This window comes from Triturus cristatus, chromosome 9 (genome assembly GCF_964204655.1).
Source record: "Triturus cristatus chromosome 9, aTriCri1.1, whole genome shotgun sequence".
NCBI lineage: Eukaryota > Metazoa > Chordata > Amphibia > Caudata > Salamandridae > Triturus > Triturus cristatus.
This window is the reverse complement of record NC_140592.1, coordinates 416,807,474-416,831,196: the sequence shown is the minus strand read 5'-3', so window position 1 is coordinate 416,831,196 and position 23,723 is coordinate 416,807,474. Positions and strand designations below refer to the sequence as shown.

The following is a 23,723-nucleotide window of genomic DNA, read 5'->3' as shown; positions in this document are numbered from 1 at the left end:
GCTGTGTTGGTGCAAGGCAGCTAAATGTAGCACCAGCACAAGGGAAAACAAAGTTGCGTGCCATATTCTTGCGAATACGGCGCATCACTGTGTTTTGAAAATGTCGGAGGGCATGCTGCCAAATTTTGCACACCTCTACTCTCCAACATTTTCTCGTAAATATGCCCCTAAGGGTCAGGCAAACAATAACAATGTGCATCAATCCATGTGTGGGGCTAAATCCAGTGTGTTTTTCTACTTCTTGTTCTTCTGTCATTTTCTATGTGACTATAAACGGGCGAAACAAACTGCACATCATGATGGAAGGACATATATAGCAAACATCCATTCTAATGAAACCCCATTGGATGGAATGAAGACAAAAACAAGTTGTAGAAAATGTTTTGGACCACAGGGCTGTTGTAGAGGGTTCCAATTGTGTGAGGTGCGTAGGTGGAGAAAAAAAAATCAATTTCAGAACTTCAAGGCTTTATCAAAAATGTAATGTTTATAGTTAGGATTTGAAGCAGTTGAGAGTGAAGAATCCATACGTTTCAAACTTGAAATCCCAGAGGGACAATTGACGAGAATATATATTTATTTTTCAAAAAAATTCTTTATTGGTTTGTAACAAAAGAACAGCTACGTGTGCTTGTCCACTTGCATTAACAATTGTGTCGTTTTTTTTATTTGTATTTATTTATTGGCTTATAAATGAAGAGCAGCTATGCGGCTTGTGCACTCGCATTAACAATTGTGTAGTGTTATATTAATACAGTATTGTAATATTGTCACTGGCGATCTATCATTATATGTGCAAGTAGAAATAGGGTTTAGAGCTACAATTGATGAGGGTATTTACAATGTTAGGATCTACACATTTAAAGGCGTTTAACCCGTTCGTTTCACGGATTCTTTTCGAGGCATTCCATAAACTAAGGAACTCTTAATAATATAAGATTGGATAACACATATGAGCAGTGCACCACGCACTGTTGTATGAGTCTGGCTGCATTAGTTGCGCCGATGCAATTAAGGATGCTATTAAGTGTTAGATGTCAGGTAACTCCCAGGAGTACTTATTATAAGCAATGTGTCTTGGCTGCTAAATCCAGAAACCATCACACCTTTCTCGGATTAGACAGATTAGGTTTCTAAAGTATAAGTCTAATTAACCGTAGAAAGGGATCGACTACCGCCTAGCTGTCATACTGTGGTTGTCAGGGGGGATAAGTCTTGTGTACAAGTCCTCGGTTGCAGAACTGGTAGTTCTACAGCTTGACATGCTGATGAGGAACAAATCAAAGTGGGAAGTTGAGCAATACAATGTCCACTTGCCAGAGTCCCTCCTTCTGGAGGTACTATATAAAGACACCTAGCTACAAAGGAGTAAGGCACAGAGAGGAGCCTAGAATTAAAAAGGGTCAACATGGATCCAATCGGAGCCACGAGCTTCCTGCTAGCCATCTGCGTGGTTTGTCTGATCTTCAGCTGGGCAAGGACCAGGGCAAAGCTAGGCCCTGGGAAGCTACCTCCAGGACCCGTCGGCCTTCCCTTCGTTGGAAACATGCTGCAGCTGAACAGTAAGAAGATGTTCACTTCCCTCATTGAGGTAATTTATTTTCTCCTGGATGGAGTTCTCAAAATCATGACACGCATTTTAACATCATGTGTCACATGCATGTGTCAGTCCTAATTTACAGTGGTTCCCTTGTGCAAGTTTGCAAATTTCCCATCTGAAAATGATATGGGTTTTGAGAAATAACATAACTACTTATATCATAATACATTTGATATCAGCTTAAAACAACTATAGAAAATTTAAATTATGGCAGCGTAATTTACATGATTTCAGGAATTCTTATGTTGCACTTTTTATTACAGAAATTGAGCCATTCCTCCAAGTTGTACAGTTAGGGGAAAATTACAGCACAGGAAGTACTTAAACAACCAGACGTCAGCAGTGGTTCTTTCTAGCAATAGTGTGTTTCCTGCTATGTTTTTAGCATAAAATATGTCCTCAAGTCAAGAACTGATGAAAGGATGGATTTCAAGCTAAAATATAGTGCTAATTGATAGATTTGCATTTCATTTAATTAAGCGCAATGTGATGCAATTTTACCAGGATTGTGCGCAGGCAAAACTATGTCATGGGAATTTGACAAACAAAGGGGGGGGGATCCTATTTAAAAGCGGGTGCGTCACTTTTTATCACATAAAAAGTGACGTTCCAGTGGCGCAAGGAGCTTGTATATAAGCCACTAATTTGCAGTCAGTTCACTTTAACAATTTTGGAACAACCATTTGTTGTCTTTGAGTCCAGTTTAAAAAGGACCTGAGATCCATGTGGAACGGCCTCGAACAAAGTGTCAGAATATGTTATGTTAGCAGAGTTTATAACGCGCACAACTACTCATGAGAGTGTCCCAGCACGAGCCCAAGAGACAGAAAGGAAAAAATTAGCAGAAGCAGGTGAACTGCTCGGTTGAAAAGGAGGGTTTTAAGTTTCTTCCTATATTGGATGGGGTTCTGCAGGCTGCATAGGTCAAAAGGGAGAGAGTTCCAAGCCATAGCGGCCAGGTAGGCCAGAGAACTGCCACCCTTCCTTTTCAGGAGGGATCTGGGGATGGTTGGCGTTAGCATGTTAGAGGAAGCAAGTGCCTTCTGGGGACGTAGAACTGAAAACTCTTCCTAATATAGACAGGGCCATAGACATAGAGAGCAGCATGGGCCGTTACCAGGGCCTTAAATGTAACCCATGCCTTCCCTGGTAACCAGTGAAGATTACGCAGATGCTGCCTGACACTAGCTCGTTTGGGGAGATTAAGAAGCAATAGGCCTGCGGCATTCTAGACCACCTGTAATCTGTCCAGAAGGTAGCCGGGCAAACCGACGTACAGTGCGTTTGCATAATCAATACGGGAAGTAACAAGGGCTCGAGTGACACTTTCTTTTGCTGCTAGGGGCAGGAGAGGTAGAAACTTTTTGAGAAGCTTCAAAATGCCGAAACAGGTACCTGACCATTTACTGATTTGGTTGCAGAAACTAAGCTTTTCGGCAAACCAAATCCCAAGATTTCTTAGTTGGAGGCCCAGATGGGAGGGTCTGGGGGACTCATCTGGCCAAAAAGTATGCCAAAACAAAGGGAAAAACTCGCCAAAGAATAAAATCTCGGTTTCATATTCATTGCATTTGAGCAGAACAGACGTAAGCCAATTGAACACAGCTACAAGACAAGTTTTAACATGAGCAGTGGATGACTCATGTTTCTTCCAGGTGAACAAAAGCTGAGTGTCGTCAGCAGAGGCGAATAAGAGAAATGTGTTCTCCTATAGAGAAATAACGCGTATAAGGTGATTAGATTAGATGAATATGTGAAAGATTTTCAGATTTAAGACATTTGGAATGAAAAAAGCATTTAGAATTCAGGATTCAAATGAGTTGGATTCTCAAGCGAATATTGAACAGAAAAACTTTCTTATCCTACCTACCAAGTGCCAGATATGCTTATCTTGTGCAGTTCAGCCTGTCCCAGCAATATGTCAAAGTGCGCTGCTACGGCAGATCAGACACTTGCCTTGGCAGCCACCGCACCTAGTTAAGGACTGCCTGTTGTCACTGTTCTTGAATGGAGTGGATTCTGTATCCCTTCTTGGGAGAGTTGTTTTGGGCCTGCTTTCTTCCACAGGCAGTACCCTCTCAGGACAGTCCATACTTCTGAATGGGGGCGTAGACCTCTTTGCACAGGTGGGGCCAGAGGGCAAAATGGTTTATAAAGCTATGAGTGTCAGCAATGTCTCCTCTTTGTCCCTTTCGGTTGATATGGCTGGCCAGGGTCTTTAAAAACTCCCACACACACCAGCAACTTTGGTGGAAAATATGGCTAAAAGATAACCATTTTAGCTAAAAAAGGTTTCTTCCTTCTTTTTATTCTCTGTAGGAGAGTAGGAGCAGTAGAGTACGAGTCTGGCAGGAGTATGACTGACGGTGGAGAGGAGGAGAAAGAGAAAGCATTTTCCATTAAGTAGTCCTTGTGTGGCATGAATCCATCTGCCAGACTCAACATGTATATTCTGTCGCATGAGGGGAGTGAAGGTGTTGACTTCTCTATGTTTAACATTGAACTGCACATATGTTTGTGTAATCCCAGTTTTTCCAATCCAAATGGGCCCTATTCTGCCCGTTTGTGTTGCACAGTGTAATATTCAGTACATTAAAATATGAACTTTGGGATTCATGCAACATCACGTTTGTAAGCGGGCACTTATAACCATCCATGAATCTTCTGGTGGAAGCAAAACATGCCACGTTGCTTTGAAGATAGGAAGTTCTTCCCTATGTACATGACAAGCTATGTGAGGAACACCACATCTCACTCTTATATCATATCCATATCCAGTGCAAAAGTAACTACCTAGGGACTGAGAAAAGAGTTATAACACTCTCAGTAGTCCTGGATCCTCAGTGCCCCCCCTCCCCGGGGAATACAATGTACAGAGTTGATTTACAAAACTTGAATCACTACTTATGGACTCTCAGGATGTCAAATTCACTTGACTCTGTTCTCTACTAATTGTACTGAAGAAACTTCATTCCTAGAAGGGGATAGCGGGCCATGATATTGAGAAGTGGTCAGAAGTCCCCATTTGATAACGGGTTGCGTCTTGAACCATCCTCCGTTTTCCCCTCTAAGACAGTCTGGAGTTCCACCCTCTCCAGTGTTTGGTCTTAGGACCTGATTCACAAAGAACCTCCGTACTCATGGGGGAGGCTCTACATTTGGGGATTCTCCACACTCGGGGCTAAATTTCCCATGTGAATAAGGCTCTTAGGGTCAGATTTACCAGTTTCTCATGCAGCGCAGTGTAGCAGCCGCAAATGTTGTGCTGCATGAGAAGAAGGGAGCAGGAGAGCGCTATAAATACAGAAATATGGCACTCTCCTCCTCTCCCAAATGCTGGTGCAGAAATTTGCGGCTGTGCTCCACATACACACCTTTGCACCATAGTACAAGGGTGTCTCTGTGAGTCTAGCATAGGTTTTGTACTGGAAAGATTCCCTTCCAGTAGAAAATACTATGCTTAGACTAACTTCAGACCTTTTCCCACTTTGTATGTGTGCTGTTCAGAGCAGCCCACATGCAAAGTCGGAAAAGAAAGGAGAAATAACAGCATTTCTCTTTCATAGTGTCTGAAATGGGTGATAATTTCGGACGCTAAACCTAGTCTATTTTTTTTTTTTTTTTAGTAAATAAGGCTTAGCATGAGAAACCTTGGGTGGTTGCATGGGAACACCCATGCACCACCCATGGTGCGCCCATTGGTTCTAAGTAATGCGAAGCAGTGCTCTGCTATAATGAAAACAACTTAAGCATTTGGTCACATTGTCATAGAGTAGTATGATACTGATTGCTTGGGCACTTACAATGTTGAATAGATCGCTGCTGTGCAGTTTTTTCTGATGCTGTTTACTTATCATTTGGTATTTGAGTGTCTTGTTCTGGGCACTACAAAAGGCAGTTGCATGTGGCAATAACACATTTTGGAATTGCACTGATAATTCCAACATTGTGAGATCATCATGTCTATCACCAGCAAAAAGCTAGTGGTAACTACTCTGCATAAAACAATGGAAAATATGTCGTAAATATTCTTACCTCGAGCTTTGTTGCATTTATTGGCCAAAAAGTGTAAATCACTGGGAACACTGCACTTACTTCATAGGGGTATAAAATCGGTCTTAGCATGACGCTTTTAAATGAAGATGTCCTGTGGAAAGCGGCAGGTGTGACAACTGTCCTAGTTTTTGAGAAAATGATGTATTACATAACTGAGCATCCATTTGAAAACATATACATTGGTATCATTATATGGAGCTATTATGAGACTTGTTTGGGCGGGTGATTGCGGGGTGGCAGTTTGGGAGGACACAGTGGGTGAGGGGTGAACTGGAGGAAGCCTTTGGTAGTTCTGCAGTTGTGCAGGAAGATGAGATGGGATCAGGTGCAGATGTTGCTCACTGCGCCCAAAGCACTGCACAATGTTCCCAATCGGGGGGGGGCATATTTACAAGCCCCCATCGCCACAGGAACGTCACTTTTAATGAAGTTCCTGTGGCGATAGGGGCCTCGCCTTAATTACTCAACGCCGCATTGTAAATAAGGCACCCTTTCAAACTATACTTAGCGGGAAAGGGTTGAGCAATGGGTGTTGCGGTGGGCATTCCACCACAACACCCATTCATTTTGACGCTACCTCCTATTTACAAGGGTGGCATAAAGAGAAGGCAGAGCCAAAATCAAGACCAGGGAAAACCTGGTCTTCACATGGCTAAACAAGGAGAAATTAGTTGTCCTCGTTTTTGCTGTTTCTATGTGTACAGCAAAACACCATGAATACTTGTTTATGTGCAGGAAGGTGTTCCTTCCTGTACATAAACACTCATTAAAAAAAGGACAGTTTCCAACTTCCATGTGTGTAAGTTTCAAATAGCCATTATTGATTGTTTATGTGCAGGAAGGGACACCTTCCTGCACATAAACAATTATTCCCTCAACGCAGACACCCTTGCACTATGGTAGAAGGGTACCTGCATCGACGCTAGGCATTTTATTTCACACCATCAATAGGGAAAATGCAGGGGTGTGCTGTATCTTTGTAAATACAGCTCATCCCTGCTTTTTCAGAATGCAGAGTGTGGCGTTAGCATTTAGTGCTTAACGCCATACTCCCCCATTCCCATGTAAATATGCCCCCTGGTGTTCTGGGCCCGGTAATTCCAGGTCCAGATAGACCGAGCTAGCTGCAGAGCCAGGAGTGATACCCCCCATCATAATGAAGGCCTTCGGAATAGCCATTGGTAGCGGCTATTACCCCACCCTTGCTCTTTAGTACATCTGACATAGTGCTCTCTTGCTACCAGGCTCTCAGGGGCGATGAAGGTATTGACAACAACAGAAAGCAAACAGGGCTCTCGAGGAGCTGCTTAAATTATTTTCTGAGGCTTTTGAGGATTGCTGGGTGGGACAGTGGATTCGGTACTGGATTGCTAACAGGGGGTTCAGTGTGCAACTTCATGTTTGTAACCACTGACATCCTGGTGAATCTGTGGCCATGAAAAACTCTTAGGGGTTTCCGATTTCTAACTGTGTGAGTGCTGCCATGTTTAGAAAATGGCTTCCTGCATGACACTTCCGTGTTTGTAAAGGTTCAAATGAGCCCTCTTTCCAAATTACAAACTAAATCGGACCCAGGGAAAAGCATTTTTAAAGGTTTTTGTTGTTGTTGAAAGGTAATATGTTCTAGCTCCAAATCAGTTTCCACGCCAGTTGCCCATGCTCTCAAAAGAATCCTAATACTCAAAAGTATGTGGCAATGAAACTAAATATCAGCAGAGGGTGTAAATCAATGCAAATCAGTTTAAGTGGACTTGTCAGCTGGTTTTTAATACAGCATCATATGCAACATAATACATGGGAAAGATATCTTGGCACACAAGTTTGTGTTTTTGAAAGCTCTACATAAAAGCTTTAAACAGAACATGCTATCACTTACAAGTAATTACTTAATGTATATATATATATATATTTTCACTGAAAAAAACATAGGTTTCAGGTGCGTTATAGTTAGAAATTAGCATTTCAAAAACCTTAGAAATTCACTGAAAAACCATAGGTTTTAGAGACGTTATAGTTTGTTGGACATTTGACTCATATAAAACCAGAGAAATTCGCCTGTTATAGTTAGTTGAGCTAACTATAACTCGCGCGCTCGCAATGCACTGCTGATGATGTCACATATTACATCACTCATGACATGTCATTTGAGATGTCATCAGTGATGTCATCAGTGATGTCACTGACCATTTCATGAATTATGTAATATGTGACATCATCAGCAGTGCATTGCGGGCGCGCGAGTTATAGTTAGCAGAACTAACTATAACGGAGAAATTTCTATGGTTTTGTACGAGTGAAATGTCCAGATAACTATAACACCCCTGTAACCTATGTTTTTTTTCTGTGAATTTCTAAGGTTTTTTAAATGCTAATTTCTAACTATTACGTCTCTGAAACCTATGGTTTTTTCAGTGAATTTCAAAGCTTTTTTAAATGCTAATTTCTAACTATAACGTCTCTGAAACCTATGGTTTTTTCAGTGAATTTCAAAGGTTTTTGAAATGCAAATTTTCAAGTCTAATAGTAATTATACCTATTTTTTTGTACTAGTTTTCTACAGTTTTTTAACCTTTTATTTATAAATATTTTATTAATTAAATAACATTATATATTTTCTGAAAATTGCCAAAAAAAATTTACAAAGAAGAAAAACTGAAATATTGTACAATTTGTTTTATTTTTTATTTTAATATATTTATATTATTTTCTTAAAAAAATAAAAATCCAATATTTTTTCGGAGCCGCGCACCCAAAGCGTACACATCACGGTGGGTGCGCGGATTCTAATGCCATTTTAGAAACGTCATGAAGGATCCGCGTACGGTATGCGACGGCTGCATGTTTTTCAGTTACATCATATACATTTAATATTACGCGATGTGCGCAATTGGTATGCAACCAGTCCGTGACTCCTGCTCCCGTACATTTGCGACACATGCACATTACGGTACGCGATGCTTGCGCGGTGGCGGGTCCCGCGTTACGTCATATACGTGCTGGGGCGCGCTGGGTGCACGACTCCCACACATTTTTTTAATGTTCTAAAATGATATGTATGTGTGTTTAATATACATATTAGGGCACGAGATTATCGAAGATATTCATAAAAGTAATATATTTGTACTTATAAATAACTTATATTATTTTTAAATATATTTTCGCGAAGTCGCGTCGGGTGCGTGCTTCGTGAGCGCAGAGTGCGCTGATACCATGTGACCTAAAACTTAAAGCTTTCATTGGTTCATAACATTTCCCACTGTAACTATTGAAGGACCCCACCCATTTTAATCATTCTTGTTGGAGCATCTTTAGAGAGACATCTCTTTTCCTACAAGAACCCTTTTTGCTTGGTTTTTTGGGTGTTTTTCAAAAAATATCAAACAAAATGGCATCAAGCGCTAGGAGGCATCAGGGTAGCTAAGCGCTATATAAATATAATTTCATTAATTCATTCATTCATCTGGACAGCAGCTGCAGCGGGAGGAAGTATCTTCTTCTGAAGAATTCTTGCAGGAGGCACCAAGTCCATAGAGGAATCTGTCGTGTGGAAATTCTTCACTTTTCCACCAGGAGAGAAGAAAGTAATTGCGAGAAAGGTGACGTGCAAAATTTGTGACTGAGTCCTGTCAAGAGGTTGTGAAAAAAAATACTCTTGTGGCACTGCTTCTATGTACAAGCATCTCCGGACCACACATCCTCTCAATCTTGCTCGGGAGGAAATGAGGCGAGCTGCTTTGAACCCCTCACCTGTTGTGGCAAGTACATCTGGAGCGTCCTCAGGAACACCTTCAATGGACATTAGGCCAGAATTCGCCTTTCTCGAGCAGCACTGCGTGAAGTGTAAGAAACTTATATGCTTCAATGATCAGTCGGTGGATGCAGTTTGTGCTGCGCAACGCAACCATCATTGTTAATTTTTTGTTTTTTTTGTTTTTGGAATGATAAGTAATTCCAAATGTTTCTAGTTTTATTCATTCTTTTTTTTGTTCATTTTTTGAAAAAACACCCAAAAAAATACAAAATTGTTATTTTTTTTTTTAAAAAATACAAAAGAAAGAAGAAGAAAAAAAAGTTCTTATCAGAACTACCTTATCTGGTTAAATAAATAACTATAATTGCAAGGTAATTGGTGAAAGTTTGGTTGAATATATGTATACAGCATGATTGACTGAAAGAATGCATTAGTAGGTTATGGTGAATTTATAGGTGAAGATTTATGAGGAAGTTCTGCAGCGTGACACTGCAAGCTCTTTAGCTGAACTGCACTGTGGCACTTCCGAAACACAGGGATTTGACATATGTACATGAATATGTTGCAACTCTGTGCTTCCCTCTGTACTGCTGCACAAACTGACACAGACACCCCTGCACCATGGTGCAAGGTTGTCTGTGTCGTGTGGAGATTGTTTTTGTGCAGGAAGGGACACCTTCCTGCAAAAAAACAATCAGTAAAGGCATTTTCCTCTTTTAATGTATGCTGCGGAATGCAGCATGCATTGAAAGAGGAAAAAATAAGGTGAAATGAAAACAATTCTCCTCGTTGCGCCTAGCTACACCAACTCTAGGATGTGCAGCATTCACACACATCTCCAGATTTACGATTTCTCATAAATCTGGAGATGTGTCTTGTCCTATGGGTGTTGCATGGGAACACCCCCAGCAACACCTATGGGACACCCCTTCAACGCAAAGTTCTGTGTATAAAGGGGTCGTATTTAAAAGGAGAGGAAAAACCACGTAGGGTGGCTTTTCCTCTCCTTGTAAATATGAAGGAGTGCCTGGCGCCATCACTACGTTACAAAAAGTGACGTACTGGTGGCGCAGGGTGCTTGTAAATCTGCCCCATAAGTGCTTAGGTATTGGCAGACTGATACAATAAGAACATAGTGCTGGATGGGTTTATTGAAGAATTGCATGATACTGACAGAAGGTATCCTACGCTGCATGGGTACTACTTCAGTATTTAATGGAGTGGACCAATATTAAGTATCTGCTTAGAGATTTCTTGAGATAATGCATAGAATATTTTTTGTGTACTTGTGTTGGTGCCTAGGTCATTTTATAAGAATACCACTAGTAACTGGAATGATGACAGTACTGCTAACAGAGTGAACACTGAATTTATAAGTGCTTACGTATTGGTGGAGTGATAGGATAAGTAGATAGTGGTAGAAAAGTGATTAACGAAGTGCATGGGACAGACTGGACAACTCCTACACTGCATGAGTACTGACTGGGAATTTAGAAGAGTGTATCCATAGTATGTAGCTAGTTAGAGGTCTGCTTGGATAGTGAACAAAATATTATAGATGTACTTGTGTTAGTAGCTAGGCCATTCCATAAGTTCATGACTAGTAACTAGAATAATTAGAGTATTACAAACAGAGTGTATAGTGAATATATAAGTGCTTAGGTATTGGTGGAGTAATAGGATAAGTAGATAGTGCTGGATGGGTGATTGGAGAAATGCATGGGACAGACAGGAGGATTCCTACACTGCATAGGTACTAACTGGGTATTTAGAAGAGCGTATCAATAGTTTGTAGCTGGTTAGAGGTGTGCATGCATAGTGTACAAAATATTGTACCTGCACTTGTGTTAGTGGCTAGGTCATTCCTTAAGTATACGACTAATAACTGGAGTCATTTCAGTGTTGCAAAGAAAGTGCGTGCTGAATTTATAAGTGCTTAGGTATTGGTGGAGTGATAGGATACGTAGATAGTGCTGGATGGGTGAATGGAGAAGTGCATGGGACAGATAGATGGATTCCTAGACTGCATAGGTACTAACTGAGTATTTAAAAGACTGTATCAAAGCTATGTAGCTGATTAGAGGTCTGCATGCATAGTGCACAGAATATTGTAGCTGTTCTAGTATTGGTGTGTCTATGGTTTCGAGAATGGTAGTCTGTATTTTAGAGTGTGAGGAGGTGCATCAGATGATCATGTCGATGATGTTATCAGTGATGTCATTTGAGATGTCATCAGTGATGTCATCAGTGATGTCACTGACCATGTCATGAGTGATGTAATATGTGACGTCATCAGGAGTGCATTACTTTAATCCAAAAAGCTGGCGGCCATATTGGCCTGGTCACGATGTGAAAATTCAGGAATTGATACAATAAAGAAAAGAAAACAAATGTTAATATGCACACAATGTCATTTCAGCATATCTTGCCCCGTGACCGCCATACCTGTATGTTCGTCAACGTGACTTATTCATAATAAACATACTTAGAATTGCAAACATTAACATAAGCAATGGACTACATATTACTTTAAAGTGAAAGGCTATCGGCTATATTAATCTGGGCACATTGCGTATTATAATGGTTGTTACACAAAAGAAAAGGAAAAAAAAGGGGTGTTAATATACACACACTATCCCTAAATAAAGTTTTAGTGTTGGAGCCGGCCTCGTGGCGTGGTCCTGTTCCCCCTCGCTCAGCTGCACGAGGTCCCATGCACCTCGGGGCTCCTCCATCTTGGATTACACGTCACCCCACGTGACCACCTCCGTGACCCTGCTCTACCCGGCCTCGGTCCCAGCGAGGCCCGACATCGAGGCGCCCACCCCTGGCCCGGGGGATACCACGTGAGCCCTTCCCACTCCCGGCGGAGGGCAGTATCGATGGGACCCCCAACCGTCCTTCCACACCTAGGTGCGACCGCCCCACAGCTCTCTGGGGCCTGGCGCCTCTCCTGCTGGGCGTCTGGCCGCGCCCTACCCGGCCTCTCCGCCCTCCTGGGCGCAAGGGTCCGGACATCAAAGGGCTCAAGACCTATATCTGGGGCGACCCGACAACAAGATGTCAGTTGTATCCTGGAGTCAAGAGCCCTGCTGATCGGATCGCGGCTGACCCTACGGAGAAAGACTCTTCCTGAAACTACCTGCTGAGCCCTGCTGACGACGTCGCGGCTCCTTCGTGCTTACAAGATTCTCATGAACCTTTGGGCCCTGCTGATGCCGTCGCGGCCCGACCTTGTTGCAACAGACCATCAGAGCCCAGCTGACCTCGTCGCGGCTCGATCGAAGCGGACCTACCACTGGAGCCCTGTTGACTGTGTCGCGGCTTGACCCAAGCGGAACGACCACCTGAGCCCTGCTGACGCCGTCGCGGCTCTCCATGTCCGAGCCGCTCTGAGACCAGCATCTAAGGTCTGGTGCAGAGCCCTCCCGTACCTGGTTGGTACTAAGACTGTCCCGCTACCCTATTCCTTCCAAGACATTGAGACTCTTACTGGATCTCTCGATCCCACTGTACATATTGAACGTGATCCTTTTTTTATATAAAGAACCAAGATAAGCAACTGATACAGAGTCCTGTGTGGTGGTGTTACTGGGCCTAGTACGATTATAGGAGAAGGACCTCTCCTAGGAAGCTTCTCAGCGGCGCTCGGCTATAACTTGGCGGTAGGAAGGTGCCCGGAGTAGTCCCTCCGACTCCCCGGTGGTCCTCCCTCCAACATTTGGTGGCCAGCGACGGGATCCGAGCCAGACGCAATCGTACAAAGCAAGTAACGCACCCACTACCTAACCAGACGGAAAAAGAAAAAGGGAACCATGGACGGCCAAGAAGCAACCATGGCCGCAACCTTCCAGCTGGAAAAGCTGGAAGAATACACCCACAAAGAACTAAAACAATTCTGCAAAGACAAAGGGATCCCAACCACAGGATTGGGCACCAAGGAAGAAATGCAGAAAGCCCTGAAAGCCTGGGCCGAAGCCGAGGCCACTCCACCCCGCACCGAAGGGACCTCGGCCCGGGACGAAAACCTGCCGACCACAACCCCGACAGATGGGGGGCAAGGCATCCCCGAAGCCCGCCTATCCCACGAAGAAATACGAGAACGGGAGAGGGTCCGGGCACACAAAATGGACCTCGCACGACTCCGGCTGGACGGTGAGCTCCAGCTAGCGGAGAAGAAAATAGCCCTGGAGCAACTACGACTGCAAGAGGAAATCGAGGAAAAGAAATGGCATCGGGAGCTCGAAGAGAGACGGCTAACCCTCGCGCACGAGAGGAGCCTCAAAGAACTCGAACTGAAATCCAAAACGGGGGAGAACAGCACCCCCGGGGCCCGGGACGCCCTACCACTGACCGAGCCAAAGGTTCATATCCCCAAGGATGTCGTCAAAGAGTACTACAAGAACGACGACATCCAGCAGTGGTTCCGAGCCTACGAGGTAGCCATGACCTCCCATCGGGTACCCCAGAAGGATTGGGGTGCCGGCCTATGGGGGAGGTTCCTCAGCGAGGGCCGTGATACCCTGCTGCAACTCCCCGACGCAGTGATGACCTCCTACGATCACATGAAGGAAGCCCTACTCACCCGCTACGGACTATCAGCCGAGATGTACCGGCAGCGCTTCCGGGACTGCAAGAAGCTCCCCGGTACCACCTGGGTCGAGTACGTGGACTTCTTCAGCCGGGCTTTCGAAGGGTGGATAAAAGGGAGCAAGGTCACCTCGTACAATGAACTGTTCGACCTCATTGTCTGGGAGCACCTCGCCAACAACTGCTTTGTAGAACTAAGGCAACACCTCCTGGACAGTAAGTTGACCGAGCCCCGGAAGCTCGCCGCCGAAGCAGACCGATGGGTCAACACAAGGGTCCCCCGGAACCCCGTGGGGGACTACCAACGGAGTACCACGGGACCCCCTCGCCAGCGGGGCAGAGGAGGGGGGTCCCACCGCAGCCGAGACTTCCCGGCCGGACCGCCCAGAAGCCCGCCACGAGGCCAAGCCGCCAACCACACGTCCCCGACCCTGGGCCGAAGGGGGACCCCCATCGCCCGACCGGGACCCCGACCACCAGTGACCTGCTTCGGCTGCCAGCAGACCGGCCACTATGCGAGCGACCCGGCCTGCCCCGTGAACCGACGAAAAGGGACCGCTGGGCCCCCTCCCCGACAAATAGCCGCCGCTGCCCTGGGGGAAGGAGAAGAAGAGGAGGAAAACCGCGAGGATGGGTCCCCCGAGTGGGAACCAGCTGCCATGTCGCTCGTCTGCCTGGGCTCCCGAGAAATGGTGCCCCGAGCGGCCATCCCAAGCAACACCCAGAAGTACCAGCAGTGGGTCACCATCAACGGACGACGGGCTGAAGCCCTCCGGGACACTGGGGCTAGCGTGACCGCTGTCCGCTGCCACCTAGTGACCCCCGAACAAATCCTGCCACATGTCCTATGCCCGGTCCGGACCGCGGACAACACCGAAAGCATGTGCCGGATGGCCAGGATCCCCTTCGAGTGGGGAGGAGTGTCCGGCACCCTAAAAGTGACTGTCCGCGACGACGCCCCCGTGGACTGCCTCCTGGGGAATGACCTAGAGAGCTCCCCCTGGGCCCAGGTGGAGCGCCGAGAGCATCTGGGGATGCTAGGGCTGCCTGAGTGGGCCTGCGCCACCACCCGGTCCATGACCGCCCAACCCGCCTCTGCCGCGGCCACCGACCAGCCTACGGGCCCAGAACTATCACCCTCCTCCGGCACGGAGGAACCCGACGATGAGGCCGGGCCGTGCGAACTGTCTCCCGACGTGGCCGCCTCCCTCAGCGAGATCCCCGAGCTGGCTCAGTGGCGCCATGATGGGGGCGCCACCCGCGAACAGTTCCAGCAGGAACAGAAGGCCTGCCCGTCCCTCGAGGGGGCCCGACAGCAAGCGGCCGCCCAGGCCTCGGGGGACCCCACAGGAACCCACTGGGTCTATTGGGACAATGACTTACTATACAGCGAGCAGAAAGTCGCCGAGCTGGGAGCCGGCCGGGTGTTGGTGGTTCCCCTCCGGTTCCGGGAGTTCCTCCTGAACCTGGCGCATGACGTGCCTCTCGCCGGACACCTCGGGCGGGACAAGACTTACAGCCGTCTAGTGACCCATTTCTATTGGCCCCGAATGCGGAGAGACGTGGACCACCACTGCCGGTCCTGCCAGACCTGCCAGGCTAGCGGGAAAACTGGGGGTCGAGTTAAAGCCCCCCTCCAACCATTTCCAGCCGTCCACACCCCGTTCGAACGAGTGGGGATCGACATCGTGGGGCCCCTCGACCCCCGAACCGCCCTAGGACACCGCTTCATCCTGGTACTGGTCGACCACGCCACCCGATACCCGGAGGCCATCCCACTCCGCACTGTGACAGCTCCAGTGGTGGGCCGGGCCCTGATGGGCATCTTCTCCAGGGTGGGGTTCCCCCGAGAAGTGGTGAGCGACAGGGGTACAAACTTTATTTCAAAGTACATGAAATCCCTCTGGCAACAATGTGGGGTCACCTACAGATTCACTACCCCTTACCACCCCCAGGGGAACGGACTGGTCGAGCGGTTCAACAGGACCCTAAAAGGGATGATCCAGGGTCTGGAAGAGCCCCTGCGGAGGAGGTGGGATGTCCTGCTGCCCTGCCTCCTGTTCGCCTATCGAGAGGTACTGCAGAAATCCCTGGGCTTCAGCCCCTTCGAACTATTGTATGGGCACCCCGTCCGAGGGCCCCTCAGCCTGGTCAAGGAGGGCTGGGAGGCGAACGTCCCAGATGCCCCCCCCCCGACGTCTACCGGTACCTCCTGACCCTGCGGAACCAGACTCGGAAGTTCCGGGCCCTGGCAGAAGCCAACCTCGAAGCCAGCCAAGAAGACATGAAGCGCTGGTATGACGCAAACGCCTCGACCATCGAGTTCGAGCCAGGCCAGCAAATCTGGGTCATGTCACCCGTGGACCCCTGCGCCCTGCAGGACAAGTGGACCGGGCCCTTCAAGGTGGTTGAGAGGAAGAGCCCCGTCACCTACCTAGTCGACATGGAGTCCCCGAGGAACCCCCTCCGGGTCCTGCACGCCAACCGGCTCAAGCCCCACTTTGCCTGAACTGAACTAAGCCTGCTGCTGGCTACTGATGATGGGGGCGAAAGCGACTCCGAGCCCCTGCCCGACCTCCTGGGGTCCTCGGGCCAAGACGGTTCCTTAGAGGGAGTCCACCTCTCCGACACACTGACCCCAGAACAGCGCCGTGACTGCCGGAGGCTGCTGCAACCCTTTGCTGCCCTCTTCTCTCTCACGCCCGGGGTGACCCCCTGGTGCGTACACGACGTGGATACCGGGGACAGCCCCCCTGTGCGACATCGCGCATACAGAGTACCTGACCGAGTCCGGGCCTGCATACAGACCGAGGTCGCCAAGATGCTCGCCCTCGGAGTCATTGAGCCCTCCGACAGCCCGTGGGTCAGCCCGGTGGTCTTGGTGCCGAAGGCCGCCGCCCCCGGTACTTCTCCGGAACTCCGATTTTGTGTAGACTACCGGGGCCTGAACGCAGTCACCAAGACCGACGCCCACCCCCTGCCCCGGGCAGACGAGCTGATCGATCGCTTAGGGGCCGCCCGCTACCTAAGCACCTTTGATCTCACCGCTGGGTACTGGCAGATCAAGCTCACTCCCGGCGCCCAGGAACGATCCGCCTTTTCCACCCCCGATGGGCACTACCACTTTCGGGTGATGCCCTTCGGTATGAAGAACGCCCCAGCGACCTTTCAGAGGCTGGTAAACAAGGTCCTGGCCGGGCTAGAAACCTTCAGCGCGGCCTACCTCGACGACATTGCAGTCTTCAGCGACCATTGGGCCGCACACTTGGGACACCTCGGCAAAGTCCTGGCCGCTCTCCAAAGGGCCGGGCTCACAATTAAGGCCAGCAAATGCCAGATCGGTCAGGGATCTGTGACCTATCTGGGCCACCAGGTGGGGAGTGGCCAGGTAGCGCCCCTCCAGTTGAAGGTCGATGCCATCCAGGCGTGGGAGCCCCCCGCAACCCAAACCGCTGTCCGGGCCTTCTTAGGCCTCACAGGCTACTACCTGCGATTCATTAAGGATTATGGCAGCATTGTGGGCCCCCTTACGGAGCTCACCTCCAAGAAACAGCCCAAGGTGGTGCACTGGACGCCCCGCTGCCAGACCGCTTTTGAAGCCCTCAAGGCGGCCATGTGTGCTGCCCCTGTGCTACAGGCCCCTGACTACAGCAAGGAATTTGTGGTGCAGACCGACGCATCCGAGTACGGCGGTCCTCTCCCAGATGGACGCCGAGGGCCTCGACCGACCTGTGGCCTTTATCAGCCGCCGACTGCTGCCACGAGAACAGAGGTGGAGCACCATCGAGCGGGAGGCCTTCGCTGTGGTATGGGCTCTCAAGAAACTCCGGCCCTACCTGTTCGGCACCCACTTCAGGGTCCAGACTGACCACCGGCCCTTGCGGTGGCTCATGCAAATGCGGGGCGAGAACCCCAAGCTGATGCGATGGTCCATCTCGTTGCAAGGGATGGACTTCACCGTGGAACACCGGCCCGGCAACGACCACGCCAACGCTGACGGCCTGTCCCGATTCTTCCGCCTCGGCGAGGAGAACCCCCAAGGAGATGGGTGACTCTCCCTGCCTTCAGCTGGGAGGGACGCGTGTTAGAGCCGGCCTCGTGGCGTGGTCCTGTTCCCCCTCGCTCAGCTGCACGAGGTCCCATGCACCTCGGGGCTCCTCCATCTTGGATTACACGTCACCCCACGTGACCACCTCCGTGACCCTGCTCTACCCGGCCTCGGTCCCAGCGAGGCCCGACATCGAGGCGCCCACCCCTGGCCCGGGGGATACCACGTGAGCCCTTCCCACTCCCGGCAGAGGGCAGTATCGATGGGACCCCCAACCGTCCTTCCACACCTAGGTGCGACCGCCCCACAGTTCTCTGGGGCCTGGCGCCTCTCCTGCTGGGCGTCTGGCCGCGCCCTACCCGGCCTCTCCGCCCTCCTGGGCGCAAGGGTCCGGACATCAAAGGGCTCAAGACCTATATCTGGGGCGACCCGACAACAAGATGTCAGTTGTATCCTGGAGTCAAGAGCCCTGCTGATCGGATCGCGGCTGACCCTACGGAGAAAGACTCTTCCTGAAACTACCTGCTGAGCCCTGCTGACGACGTCGTGGCTCCTTCGTGCTTACAAGATTCTCACGAACCTTTGGGGCCCTGCTGACGCCGTCGCGGCCCGACCTTGTTGCAACAGACCATCAGAGCCCAGCTGACCTCGTCGCGGCTCGATCAAAGCGGACCTACCACCGGAGCCCTGCTGACTGTGTCGCGGCTCGACCCAAGCGGAACGACCACCCGAGCCCTGCTGACGCCGTCGCGGCTCTCCACGTCCGAGCCGCTCTGAGACCAGCATCCAAGGTCTGGTGCAGAGCCCTCCCGTACCTGGTTGGTACTAAGACTGTCCCGCTACCCTATTCCTTCCAAGACATTGAGACTCTTACTGGATCTCTCGATCCCACTGTACATATTGAACGTGCTCCTTTTTTTATATAAAGAACCAAGATAAGCAACTGATACGGAGTCTGTGTGGTGGTGTTACTGGGCCTAGTACGATTATAGGAGAAGGACCTCTCCTAGGAGGCTTCTCAGCGGCGCTCGGCTATAACTTGGCGGTAGGAAGGTGCCCGGAGTAGTCCCTCCGACTCCCCGGTGGTCCTCCCTCCAACATTTAGCATTTATAGTTCCATTCCATTCACAGCTCATTTGAGATGTCATGAGTGATGTCATGAGTGATGTAACTGACCATGTCATGAATGATGTAATGTCTGAGGTCATTAGCTGTACAATGCGGGGCGTATGTTATAGTAAGCTCAGGTAACTATAACTGCTGAATTTCACTGGTTGTGTATGAGTGAAATCTGAGTCTAACTATACCATCCCTGTAATCTTTGTTTTTTTCAGCACATTTCTAGTTTTTTTTAGTAAGATGCATATCAGAATGGATGGTGGGGGGTTGAAAGCAGGGCCTGGCATTGTGTTGTCCCCATCCAAGCTTGCTGCTCCTGGCTTCCCTCCTCCTAGCCATCCATTGTCCAAGTCCATGTTCCTGCTCCCTTATTACAGCCCTGTGTGGCCGTTGTTCTGCCACTGGCCTTCCCGCCTTCTCTGAACAGTTAGCTTGCTGCCCCATCCACCTTCTCCATATCCTCTGTTGTCTAAATCCATGGACTAGCCTCCTCCCTCCTGCCATGCATGGTCTGATGTGCTGCCACTGCCATCCATTTATTATGATGTACCAGTCCACTCCTCCTGCCCTCCATTGCCCAATTCTATGCCCCATAATTGACCTCCTGCTTAGCATCTGTGCTTAGCTTGCTGCCCCTATTCTCCTTCACCCTGCCCTCCGATGTCTTTGTGCATGCCCCTGCTCCATCTTTTTGCCCACCATGTTCCATGGACCTGTCACTCCTATCTACTCTGAGTGTTCTGTTGAGCTGCCACTCCCCTACCACCTGCCTAGCATTGTCAGATGACTGTAACCTGTCCCTGCCACCTCCACCCTGCCTGTCCACATTCCATGCCCCTATCCCCTTCCTCATGACCTCCATTGTAATTTTACTGCCACACCCTTCTGCCCTCCCTGGTCTGTTGTGCTGTAACTGCTCCCCCTGCCTGCCCGGCGTGGTCTGTTGTGAGGCCCCTTCCCCTGAACTCTCTTGTCTGTCCCCAGGTCCTGACCCTCCCTTCTATCCTCCACGGTCCTTTGTGCATGCCCCTGCACCCTCCTTCTTGCCCATCATAGCCATTGTGCTGCCACTAACCCTCCCGCTTGCCATGCATGGTCTTCTGTGCTGCCACGGCCCATCCCACCTTCCCTGTGTGCTCAGCTAGCTGTCCCTGACCCCCTCCCACATTCCCTCCATGTGTGTATGCCATCATAGTCTCACTGTTGCTCTCCATGGTGTGCCTTGCTTCTAGTGCCCATCCTGCCTGACCTCCATGGTCATCTTGCTGCTCCTGCCCCCAGCCCTCTGTTTCCATGTGCAGACCCCTATTCCCTCCCTCCTGGCTTGTCTGTTCCATTGAAATGCCCCTGATCTGTCCCTCCGTCCCTCCTGCCCTTTATGGTCTGTTATGCTGCAGCTTTCTCTCCTGTCTATCCATTATGGTCAGCTAGCTACCATTGCCTCTTTGCCCTCTGTTCTCTGTTGTCCATGTGCATGGTCCTGTCCCCCCCTATTCTTTTCTATGGATTGTTATGTTGCACTCCCGTCCCGCATGCTCTGTGTGGTGTATTGTGCTGCTGCAAACCCTGATGCCTGCCCTGTAGGGTCAGTTCGGTGCACCTCTCCATGTCCCTCCTGTCCTCTGTTATCCGAGTCCATGTCCCTACCCTAATTCCTCCTGCCTTCCATGATCCAATGTACCATACTTGCTAACATTTTGAACTTGGTAAGAGGGAGATTTTAAAAAAAAAACTGGGGTATTGATTTTCCCCTTTGACTTACATTGAAAAAGAGAAGATTGTAGACAGGAGACAGATCAAATATAGCCCATTTGGGCTTAAAAACATTGGACGTTTCCTGGTTGAATCGGTTCTGTTGGCATGTATGGTTGTACTACCACTGCCTCTTCCTTTTGCCCACAATGGTCTATTATATTGCCACAGCCTCTCTTGCCAGTCCTGTATTGTTGGTTTGTTGGCCCTGCCTCCCTTTCCACTGCCCTGTATAATCTGTTGTGCTGCCACTGCCCTTTCTGCCTGCCCTGTGTGGTCACATTTTTGCATCTGCGCCCTCCTACCTGCCTTCAACTTTCAGAGTCCGTGCCCCTGGCCTCTGCCTCTTAACAGTATCCTAATGAACAACTAGATTGCTATCATTCTATATTTATTACACAAGTGTGGAACGCCTGACGTCATCTTTATGTAATCAAAACTGTAATACCTAGAGCATTTCCTTTAGAAATTACATATATGAGAGGGTCTTATTTGCATCAAAATTATGGTTAGTGCTCTTAGAAACTAAAATGTGGACATATTTTCTGAGTTTTCAAATAGCGACAAAGCACTTTTAAATTATTTGTTATCTTTATTTTTTTTATCCAGTTGACCACTTGATTAAATGTTGCACTTAGGGGAGAGAATGTGGTGTTACTTGCAGAGCTGCAGACTTTGCAAGTGGGGAACCAGGTTGGAGTTTCTGCTTCAGCTCGACATTCTTTGATTCTGGTCAAATCACTTAATCTCACTATGTCTACAACCAAAATGAATTTGTTCTTGTGTGATGTAACCAATGCTCATGTAAAGCACTCCAATACCTGACAAGTCGGCACTATATAAAACTGCAATAACAAAAAATAAAAAGTGTTTTGCACACTTCTGGCATTGGGTTATATGTGGGCAACCTCTGGGTGATAGTTGTGCTATATTTCAAAGCTGTTTCACTGACTCACTGTTTCCCGCCATCGGAGAGGAACGGAGCAGAGTCGTCGTAGAATTGCAGAATCATCGGCGGGTTGATCCAGGTTTGATCCGGCGAGAGGCGATGCGAGAGGCGAGAGGCGCGAGCGGTGAGTGGAGACAAGTTCAGCCGGGTTGAGCGAGTTGGAGTGGAGCGGCAGTCATCTAATTTCTGCCCTCCTGCTCCCCGCTTCCCGTACGCTCCTTGCGTGTTGCTCATTGCTCCCTGCTTCGGCGGACCCGCCAGATCAAGCAGTACTTGCGGTCCTAGCGCCGGTCCGGCCGTGGCTCCCGGCTCTGGTGACTCTCTTGCCTGCTTGCTCCCTGCTCTGCCCTGTCCTGCCCTGCACTGGGTGCCAGGTTGAGCTGGGCTGAGCCGGTGAGCTGGTGAGCCTAAACGGTGTGAGCGTGCCTGAGCAGAGGCTGTGAATTGTTGACATCGGAGCAGCCTAGAAAGCAGAGAATGATGAAGCACTAATTGTGAGCTCAATACCCGTACCCGTACCCTTACCTGCACCCGGGCTTGAGCTGAGCCAGCATAGCGGAAATAAAATAAATAAATAAATTAACACGGCGCGTGTCTGGTCTAACAGCTTGACGGTGTAGTAAGGAAGTAAGGAAGCAGTAAAGCAAAGGCAGACAACAGCGCCCTCTGTTGTTCCTGTCCGTGACTGAGGGAGCCAGTCACTGCGAAAGCACCGGAAAGTACAGATTACGGACTACGGACTGCGGACTGTAGAGTGGCGGTATAAAACACGTCCGACCCTGCCAAGATTCGCCATCAAATAACACGGTCTGATTTTTAGCCAGGGCCTAAAGGAGTGTGGGTCCCCAGAAAGGTGAAATGAGATCGGGGAAAACACGCCAACCTGCGGAAAGTAAAAAACCCCCCCAAAAATCCAGAAAGTTAACTATGAAAGCAAAAAGATCATCGGAATCGGGGCTCGAACCAAAAACTAGAGAAAAGTTGGTATCGGTACCAACCCCCGAGCCAAGACCTGACCCCAAACGGAAACCCGGACTCTTAAATTTTTTTTACCTAAAAGACCCAATGGCACCGATTTATGCTCCAACCGTGGAGGCTTCTAAGCTTCCAAGTCCTCTTGAACCATCAAACGTGCCAAATATCAAACCAGAGTCTCCAACCACTCCTATGCGTTCCTTTCAAGGCAAACATGCGTCGGTCACCGCACAAGTGCATTGTTCTAACACCTCAGCAGCCTCAAATGAAATTAATGGAGGAAGCGCTGTAAGGGTCACTGCAGACAATTACCTCGTAAAGGCCCCAAGGCCGACACTAAGAAAAAGTGAGGTAACAGCTGTGACAATTGATGACAAGGTTGACGTTGGTGACCACATTAGAGGAAATAGGGGCATCCATGAGGGAAACTCAGGCCACAAAAATCAATCCATCCTTTTAGGGCCAGAAGCGGACTCATGGTTAAATCTCCTTTTCTTATCAAACGACTCCCGATTTGAGGAACTCTCCGAAAGAATCACAAAATACATCGACACTCAAGAGAGAGAAGCACGAGTAAAACACTGCCTTGGCGATCAGCATCTGAGTCCGGGCAAATTGGTTTCAACCCCTCGAGGCCTCGACCCAAGTAGAGACCTACAAAAAGCAGGCACAAACGATCGCATTACCACGCAGGTTAATCAGCAACTCCTGAGCCAGTCACTGCCAATTACAATGTCATCAGGGAGCACGTCGGACTTAGAACTAAAGGACCTGAGTAAAATTGAAAAACATGAGCCTTCAACATCATGGACCCAATCCTTGCTAAGCACCCTAGAGCAAGCAATAAGGGTGCTGAATTACCAATCTAACAAAATGGAAGTCC

General features: G+C 48.7%; 1 protein-coding gene across 2 annotated transcripts in view; it reads left to right on the top strand.

Annotated features, from left to right (window-relative positions):
• The first annotated feature begins 1,388 nt into the window (after nucleotides 1-1,388).
• The window catches only part of LOC146798073 (cytochrome P450 2G1-like), a 998,619-nt gene continuing 976,284 nt past the window's right edge, over nucleotides 1,389-23,723 (top strand). For both annotated transcript variants that reach the window (XM_085625291.1, XM_085625290.1), the window contains exon 1: nucleotides 1,389-1,591. In XM_085625291.1, the coding sequence (XP_085481417.1) occupies nucleotides 1,409-1,591 (183 nt within the window). In that variant the 5' untranslated portion in view covers nucleotides 1,389-1,408. The remainder of the gene's footprint in view (nucleotides 1,592-23,723) is intronic.